This window comes from Citrus clementina, unplaced genomic scaffold (assembly GCF_000493195.1).
Source record: "Citrus clementina cultivar Clemenules unplaced genomic scaffold, Citrus_clementina_v1.0 scaffold_7, whole genome shotgun sequence".
NCBI classification, from domain to species: Eukaryota; Viridiplantae; Streptophyta; class Magnoliopsida; order Sapindales; family Rutaceae; genus Citrus; species Citrus x clementina.
The window spans coordinates 14781823-14791098 of NW_006262075.1; the positions used below are offsets into that span (position 1 = coordinate 14781823).

At 34.3% G+C, this 9276-nt stretch overlaps 1 protein-coding gene and 1 non-coding gene across 2 annotated transcripts; one reads left to right on the top strand and one right to left on the bottom strand.

Annotated features, from left to right (window-relative positions):
* Nucleotides 1-6967: 6967 nt before the first annotated feature.
* Nucleotides 6968-8712, bottom strand: LOC112096969. The gene is made up of 4 exons (XM_024181222.1): nt 8164-8712; nt 7857-8074; nt 7468-7714; nt 6968-7282 (listed from the first exon to the last, which is right to left on the bottom strand). The coding sequence occupies exons 1-4, from the start codon at nt 8710-8712 to the stop codon at nt 6968-6970; spliced, it is 1329 nt and encodes a 442-aa protein (XP_024036990.1).
* Nucleotides 8713-8962: 250 nt separating this feature from the next.
* On the top strand, nt 8963-9068 carry LOC112097094. The gene has a single exon (XR_002904751.1). It is a non-coding gene; the product is annotated as a small nucleolar RNA R71 (small nucleolar RNA).
* Nucleotides 9069-9276: the final 208 nt, after the last annotated feature.

Genomic DNA, 9276 nt, shown 5'->3' on the forward strand with positions numbered 1-9276 from the left:
TATTTTATGATATTCATAGACGATTTTTCTAGATATGGCTATATATATCTTCTCTATAAAAAGTCACAGTCGTTGAATGTGTTAAAAAATTTTAAGACTGAAGTTAAGAATCAACTCAATAAAAGAAATAAAAGTATCAGATCTGACTGTAGTGTTGAGTACTATGGCAAATATGATGGTTTATGCGAACAATGTCTGTGACCATTTATTAAGTTCTTAGAAGATTGAGGTGTCATCCCACAGTACACTACACTGGGTTCGCCTATTATGAATGATGTTGTTGAAAAATGAAATAGAAGACTTAAGGACATGATGAAGAGTTTAGTTTGTCATTTTACTTTAATAGAGTTACTTTGGAAAATAGCATTTAATATTGCAGCATATATCCTTAATAGGGTTCCAACTAAAGAGACTGCTAAAATCCTATACGAACTTTGGATAGACAAGAAGTCTAGCCTAAAGTACTTGCATCTTTAGGGATTCTAGCTAAGGCAAGGCCTTATAGGCCTAATGAAAAAAACTAGACTCAAGGATAGTAAGTTTCTATTTTATTAGATACTTTGAAAGATCTAGAGGGATAAACTCTACCACCTCAAGAACTTATACCATTAAGAAGATCCACAAGAGAAAGGAAAAGTACAATATAGATGAATACATTGTATTTCTCTAAGAACATGAGGTAGACATTAAAGTGATAGAATATGATTCGATCAATTTCTGTCAGACCATGCAAAGTTCTAACTCTCAGAAGTGGATTAATGCCATGAATGAGGAGATGAAATCCATAAAGGACAATGACGCATGGGATCTTGTCCCATTACTAGAAGATGTGAAACCTATTGGTTGCGAATGGATATTTAAGCCTAAAAAGGATTCGAAAGGCAATATGGAGAGGTACAAGACGCATCTTGTCGTAAAAGGTTTTATAAGGCGCATCTTGTCGTAAAAAGCTTTACACAGAAAGAAGGCATCGATTGTTAAAAGACTTTCTCTTCAATTTCTTCGAAAGACTCTTTCGGGATTATAATAGCACTAATGGCACAATTCAATTTTAAGTTACATCAGTTAAATGTGAAGACAAATACCATTTTTATGGTACAACAAAAAAAATTTATGATAAGAAACCCAAATAATATGGTTTGTAAACTTAAAACATTTATCTATGGGCTCAAGCAAGCATCTCGACAATGGTATTTCAAGTCTAATCAAGTCATTGCCTCATTCAATTTTAAAATGAATTTGGCCAATGACTGCTTATACCATAAGTTCAATAAGAACAAGTATATTTTTCTAATTTTGTATGTTTATGACATTTTGCTTACCAACAACGATATACACTTATTGCATGACACTAAGAGATTTTTAGGTAAGAATTTTGAGATAAAAGACGTTGGTGATGCTTTTTTTGTTTTAGACATACATGTACATTAGGATCATTCTTGAGGTATTCTAGGACTATCATAAAAGAACTATATCAAAAAGATTTTCAAGGGATATAGCATGTAAGATTACAAACCAAAAGATATTCATGTGACCAAGGGAGACAAATTTAGTCTCAATTAGTGCCCTAAGAATGATTTTAAGGAAATTACATGCATTACTAGGATATTAGGCAAATATTTAAGTAATCCAGGAGTAGTTCATTGGATAAATAATCCAAGAGTAATTTATTGAAAGGTAACCAAAATGGTCTTACAGTATTTACAGAGAACAAAAGATTACATGCTCACACATTGGTGATCAAATCAGCATGAGATCATTAGATATACTAACTCTAATTTTGTTGGATGCCGAGATAGTATGAAATCCACTTCGAGTTGCATCTATTTGCTAGCTAGGGAACTTGTCTTCTAGAAGAGTGCTAAACAGTCTCTGGTAGCCTCTTTTACGATGGCATTAAAACTTATAGCATGTTATAAGGCATTCAATCATAGAATATGGCTATTGAAATTTTATCACGGGGCTACATATAGTAGATAGTATTGATAGACCACTTAAGTTATTTTGTGTCAATAAGTTAGCAGTGCTGTATTCTAATAACAATAGGAGCTTGGCAAAGTCGAAGCATATAAATATCAAGTTCCTAGTTGTGAAAGAAAAAGTTCTTGCGTATAGAGTGTTAGCCTAAAGGGCTACACATAATGTAATTTTGATGATAACAAACATGTGTCTTAAGTGATTTGATAAATATTGTATTTTATATTTTCACTAGTTCTTGAAAGATAGTATTTATGATGAAGTGAATCACGTGAAATCAAGTTCAAGACACTCAACGGACAACGGCAAAATAAAGAATAAAGTTAAGAGCTCAACAGAAAAATTATTGCGACAAATTCTTATAAATTCGGTATGATTTAATTGATGCATGGTTTAGTATTTGAGAAGCTCAAGAGTTTACTTAAATAATTACTTTTCATAAATTAAAAGGTTTTATATTTATAAGATAAAATATTTTGTCAATTTGAGTAATTTGGACTAAAATGAAAATTTTTGCAATCTTTGATTTTAATAAGTATTGTTTTGAATTCGGAGTTGGACTTATTTGCAAATATTTGAAATATTTTGGGCTATACTATAATTTATGAAAGTTTGTAAATCCAAAATTGGACAGAGAGTGAGCGGCTAACCAACCGCCTGTGACTAGCGGCTAGCGGCCTGAGGAAAATCTCATATTTTCAAATTTTGGACTAAAGTGAAAGGTTTTGAGAACTTTGAAAAATATGGGTATTATGCTAAATTTTGAAAAGGACCTCTTTGAAAAATACTATTATATTTGGGGCCAAATCTTAATTTCATAAAGTCTTGGGAACGACAAGTATTATTTAGAAATTCTGAAATTGGACCTGTTTGTAAAATTTTATGACGTTTTGGTCCATATTGTAATTACAAAAAGTTTTTGGTAAAAATGTAATTTTATGAACATTGTTACTGTAGAAAAATTCAAATTTAACGGTAACATCACTGTTTTGGGCGGCTAGCCGAATAAATCAAGCGGCTAACCGCTTGGTTGCGGGAATTGGCCTATAATAACTAGTTTTCGGGCTTTAACTATTAAAACTCAACTCCAATTTCATTTTAGAGACTCTAACAAGCACAAACAAGTTTAAACAACATATTTTAACCTTCCAATTCACAAATCATCATAGATTAAATCTTCATTGAGCTATTCTTTATATATCCACTCTTAAAGAGAGTTTTATTGTTGTAATCTTTATTTTTTCATCAAATTTGTGAGTGTATAAGTGTGAGAAACACTTGAATGAAGAGATTGAGAGATAATCTCTTGGTTATAAATATTTATTGACACCTTGGAAGTCAATTGTAAAGAACTTGAAGCCTTGAGAGGCTTGGATAATGAAATCCTCGAGCATGGTTGGCTTGGAGGCGTGAACGTATGCAGGGATTGCCGAATCACGTAAACATTATTGTGTTTGCTCTCTCTTCCCTTACTCTTTCATTATTGTGCATTATTGAACTTATTATTTTTAATTTGATTAGGGCAATAGATTAAATTGTTATACGAATTATTTAGTGTAAGTTTTAAAAACCCAATTCACCCCCCTCTTGGGTTGCATAACTTGCATTTCATAGAGCATGTTAGTATAAAGTCCATGATTGTGAATCCGCTTGCTAAAGGATTGCCACCCAAAATATTTCATAAAGACATTGCTCATATGGCTGCCATGTCACTAACGAATATTCAATTTTAGTGGAACTTTGTGACTTTAGATGCTTTATGATATATATAAATTTTTTAGTGATTTTAGTTCATGGATATTTGAGGTTATTTTTTACAGAAATAAAGTTTTAGTTTATTCACACTCTGATTTTTAGTATGGTTTGATCTCACTAAGGTTTAGAATGGACCAATTGGAAATAGGCATTTTAAGATTACATTGAATAAACTTTTCATGCTACATATGTGTTGGTGTATAAATACTAATGCTATTGGTGTCAATGTACAAGTGTACACAACAAGTAATAAAGTGATGAGTATTCAAGATCGTCTCCACAGGGATTGATGTTATCAGACTTGCTACAACAATCTTAACAGTGCATATTTTGTTCTAAATTAAAATAAAACAATTAATGAAACTAATATACTAATTAAAATAAAAGCGCAATAAATAAAATGCAACAAAGTAAATTATCACGTCAAACTCAAAAATAAAACCAATGGAATATAGAGTAGTTGAGTGAATAAACTCTCTTAATGGTCTTGACTATTTTCTAATGGTTAGCTCGGTTGCGGCAGCAACTGCTACAGTACTAGGCAGAATCCTTATGCATTCTCAGCCGTCGCATGTTGGATATCTTATATCTATATGCAACCTAACAGTGATCAGTTGTTATGCCAACATAAGATATAACATTACACGCTTAGGTTCTATTTACCCTACAAGGTGAATCCCTATGTCTAGTTCATCACTAATCTTAAATCAAGCATGACCCTTTTGGGACTTAAGTAGAACTCAATCCAAGAAACCCAATTTAAGATCAAGTATTGCTTTGATATGTTCTCCTAACTTGTACTATTAAATGGGTGATCAACCGAAATAATGAATAAAAATAAATACTATCAAAACAAACTGCTACAGCAACATGCAACAACACATATATTCAGTCAATAACCATCAAAATTGTTTATCACTCAACCACAAGTAAATTTAGTTCATGGTTTGTAAAAGAAAAATAAAGAACAAAGTTTCAGCCATGAAACATATCCCTATGAATAAATAGAAAACACGAAAACAAGATAAGGATATGAATGATTAAGCTCCCAATTGATCTCTGAAATTTTTTCTCTTGTGCAGCCCTTAATCTCTCTCTTGAATCTTATTTTTCTTTTGTTTCTTTGTGTTTTTCTCCTTAGGTGACGGCTCTCTTTATTCCTTATGATGTGTGCTCCTTTTATAGTTGAAAATTAGGGTAAACGGAAGATTAGCTCGCGCATTAGTCAAATTAGGAAACTGCAGATCGCAATTCTGCAGTTATCCCGCGCAAAATTTTCTCTGTCGTTGTTCTAAGATTACTACAGTAATGGCTACAGCAATATTGCTACAACAACGGCTACAGCAATTGCACTGTTCCAGATTTGTTTCAATTCTTTTGTAGCCAAGTTCTTTTCCATCTTTTGCAAGCCTATTGCATTAGCATTCCTTCCATGAATTATAAGCTTCTGGAAACCTATAATTATGCACACAATTTGGGCACAAATTACTTTAAATTAAGCAAAACTTATTAAGACTAACTTAAAATGAATATTTATGAAAAATGTAACAAAAATGCAATAGAAACACATCATTTACTCTCTAAGCATTATTGATTTAAGTCTAAAAGTGTCATGATAACTCTCATTTCATAGAGTTATCACACCCCCAAACTTAAACCATTACTTATCCTCAAGTAATGACAACAACATTCACACTTCAATCACACAATCATGCAACAAATAACTTAGCTCTGTCATCAAATTTGCAAGGATTCTTCCACCTTCAGATCACACTCTTAATCATATAAAATAGCCATAGCAGTTCAGTTCTAGACTTAGGCTTCATTCTGTCCAAAGTGTGTATGTGCCACTTTGATCAAATTCCAGAGGTGCTACAGCATTGCACAAACTTTGTATACAATTCAGAGGTAGAACACAAATATATTCACATATGGGGGAGCAGAACTCACAATTATATTCAAACTGTGCTATAATTTTTTTTTTCAGTTAAACCCTTCAATGCAACATTGAGCTTTCATGTGAATGCCTATAACTTGTAATGACGACACCCAATTACTCACTCAAAGTACATGTCAGAGTTGCTGCAGCAACACATCCAAAATGTTATATATAGGTCTTACCTTTGGACGCCTTTGACTCAAGGCTGAACATGGGACTCATGAACAGACCAGGTTACTTAGTATCCTAGGCAGTGGACCTCTTTATTTTTCATTCCTTTATCACCATTTTTTTTGTTTTTTTATATATATAATTGCTGCAACACTGCTCATAGCTCTTGTTGCCTTTGGACTCAAGTTTGCATATGGGGTGCATACTCAACCCTAGTTACTCAGCAACTTAAACCATTGGAGCAAAATTTATTTCATAGCAGGCACAGTCCAACAAAAATTTTCCCCTAAACTTGAGATATTTTCTACTCCTTTTTTGGTTTTCTTGGTTCTGCTACAGCATTCTCATAAAACTCAACCAAAGTCTAAGTGTCGGGACAGAATTTCAACCTCCATCTATAATTATCTCTACTTGGCATTCTCATAAATATTGAATAACACTCAATTTATCTTCATTACGTTTTCAAATCCATACATAAATATTAGATAACAGAGCTTCGCACAACACACAACACAAACATAAACACATGCACTCAGAAACACAACCCCCCCAAACTTGAGTGATGATGTGTCCTCACAAGCACACAAAACAAAACCACATAAACCAAACATGCATACACTAAATAAAAGGACATGCAGAATGAATCAGAAAATTAAAACTAAATGAAAGAAAAGTTTTGCAGAAAGAAGTAAAAGAAACTAGTGGGTAGGGGTACTCCCCTGTTGCTGGAAGCACTGCTGCAGCATAGGCTGTAAAGGGTCACTTCTTATTTGATCCACTTCTCAAATGCTCCTTATCATAAAATCTCATCAATCCATTTACTGCTGCAAAAGCAAGAAATGCCTCTGTTGTTTGAGAATCTTCTACTATATGTCATGCTGTAAGTGGTGCTGCAGCAATTCCCTCATACTCTTTTTGCCCACATTTTTTTTACTTGCTGCAATTAAACACAAAGACATAAAAAATAAAAAAAAATTATATGCATACTTAAAATAACAAAAAGACAAATTAAATAATTTAAAAACTAAATTTAATGCTTTAAATACTTAAAACAACTTCTCTTATTGGGTTGCCTCCCAATTAGCGCTTGATTTTAGGTCTTTTAGCCTGACCTTTCTTGTTCGCTCAACCTGGATCCTTCAAGAACCAATCATTCTTTAGGCTATTCACATAATCTCCCATATAGTGTTTTACTTTCGGCCCATTAACCTTGAATTCTTGTTGGTCTGGAGTGAGTTCCCTTTGCTGGATTTGCTCGTCAATTCTGAAGAGTTGCTTCTCCCCTGACCATGCTATATTAGCTGCTCCACGATCTTCATCATTAAGTTCTTCAAATGTTACAACATTGATTTCTTCCTTACTGCAGCAACTGTGTAATCTCTCTACTACAACAAAGTCCACAACACTAATAAAATTACAATCTTCAATCTCATCGGGACTCTTATGGCATCCAGCACATTGAATATAACTTGCTTTTCATTCATCCTCATGGTTAATTCTTCTTTTTGAACATCAATTAAAGTCTTTCTCGTGGCTAAAAAAGGTCTCCCTAGAATGATTGGCACTTCTTTGTCTGCCTCAAAGTCTAGCACAATGAAATCCACTGGAAAAATAAATTTATCCACCTTCACCAACACATCTTCAATCTTTCCTTCTGGATAGGCATGAGATCTGTCAGCAAGTTGTAGAGTCACCGTTGTTGGTCTACATTCACCAACTCCCAATTGCTTAAACACTGATAAAGGCATGAGCTTGATGTTAGCCCCCAGATCACAAAGTGCTTTGCCACTGTATTTAGTGCCTATGGAGCATGGGATTGTGAAGCTTCTTGGATCCTTCATCTTCTGTGGTATCTTACTCTGAAGCATTCGGCTGCACTCTTGTGTTAGAGCAATTGTCTCAAATTCTCCAAGTCTTCTTTTCTTTGTCAATATATCTTTGTCAAGATATTTTTTGTCAAGATTTGCTCTAGAGCTTCCACAAAAAGGATATTAATATGTAGTTGTTTCAGTACTTCCAAGATTTTGCTGAACTGATTGTCTTGTTACTGTCTCTGGAACCTTTTAGGAAGGGTGGTGGATGCCTAAACTGCTGTGCTGTAGCAGGTTGTGCAGATTGCTTCTCTTTTGCTCTACTCGGGTCTGTTGCTATTGGTGTTGTAGCTTCTTCACCACCAGGTGCTGGATCATAACTTTTTGCAGATGCTGTAGCAGAACTATGTTGATTTGCATTCTGAAAAGTGGAAGACTGTGACTCATTCTCTACTTGAGTGTCTTCTTGACATTGGTTGGACTCAATTCTTTTTTTTTTGGTATACCAACTGAACTATCAACCTCCTTTCCAGATCTCAAATTTATCACTTTGCAGTGCTCTTTCCCTTCTCTTCTTGGGTTCTCTGTGTTGCTGGGTAAACTACCCTGAGGTCTGTTGCTTACTGCTGTAGCAAGTTGTCCAATTTGATTTTCTAAATTTCTCAAAGATGCAGCATGACTTTGGACAACCGCTTCATTCTTCACAATATAGTCCTTAATCAAAGCTTCAAGGGAGCTAAGTTGATCATTGTTGATGCTTATTTGCTCTTGATTTTGCTGATAAAATCCAGGTGGTTGAGTAAGTATGTTCTGTCCACTAGGTACTTCAGCAGTTTGGTTCTGATAACTCCATGAAAAGTTCGGGTGCTGTCTCCATCCAGGGTTGTAAATGTTTGAATATGGATTGTCCTGGTTCTGTCTATTGAAGTTGTCCACATAATTGACTGAAGTTGGATTCCCAGGACAATTATCAAATAAGTGTCCCCCTCCACAATAAACACAAGAGATCTCGGCAACTTGGTTGACAGTTGCTGGAGCAGTGGTTATAGCTTTCACCATATTTATTAATGAGGTTACTTGGGCTGACAATGCTGTTAAGACATCTACGTTATGTACTCCTGTTGTTCCTCTTGCTGCAGCTTGTCTAGTTGATGGCCACTGCTAATTGTTGTTAGCAATTCTCTCCAAAATTTCATAAACCTTATTGTAAGACTTATATAATAAGGCCCCATTTGCTAAAGCATCTACCATCAATCTAGTGCTTGGGTTGAGACCATTATAGAAATTTTCCAATTGTATGCAGCAAGGAATACCATAATGATGACATCTTTTGAGTAACTCCTTAAATCTTTCCCATGCATCATACAAGCTCTCATTTTCAAGTTGATGAAAGATGTAATCTCATTCCTCAATTTTGCATTCTTGGTTGGCGGGAAGTATTTCATCAAAAATTTATCAGCCAAGTCATTCCATGTAGTGATAGAATCTGGTGGTAGAGAATTCAACCATGCTCTTGCTCGATCTCTCAAAGAAAACGGGAAAAGTATGAGTCTCAATGCTTCCTGCGATGCTCCAGCAATCTTGAAAGTATCACTCACTTCCAAAAATAGCTTAAGATGTAGA

Bases quoted from the DNA above. Each gene is read 5' to 3' on its own strand.
- LOC112096969 (XM_024181222.1), bottom strand. From the start codon at position 8,712: ATGGTGAAAGCTATAACCACTGCTCCAGCAACTGTCAACCAAGTTGCC. The intron at 8,075-8,163 runs GTTGGTATACCA...TCCACTTTTCAG, and splicing joins GAAAGGAGGTTGATAGTTCA to AATGCAAATCAACATAGTTC. The intron at 7,283-7,467 runs GTGGATAAATTT...GGATGCCATAAG, and splicing joins TTGAAGATGTGTTGGTGAAG to AGTCCCGATGAGATTGAAGA.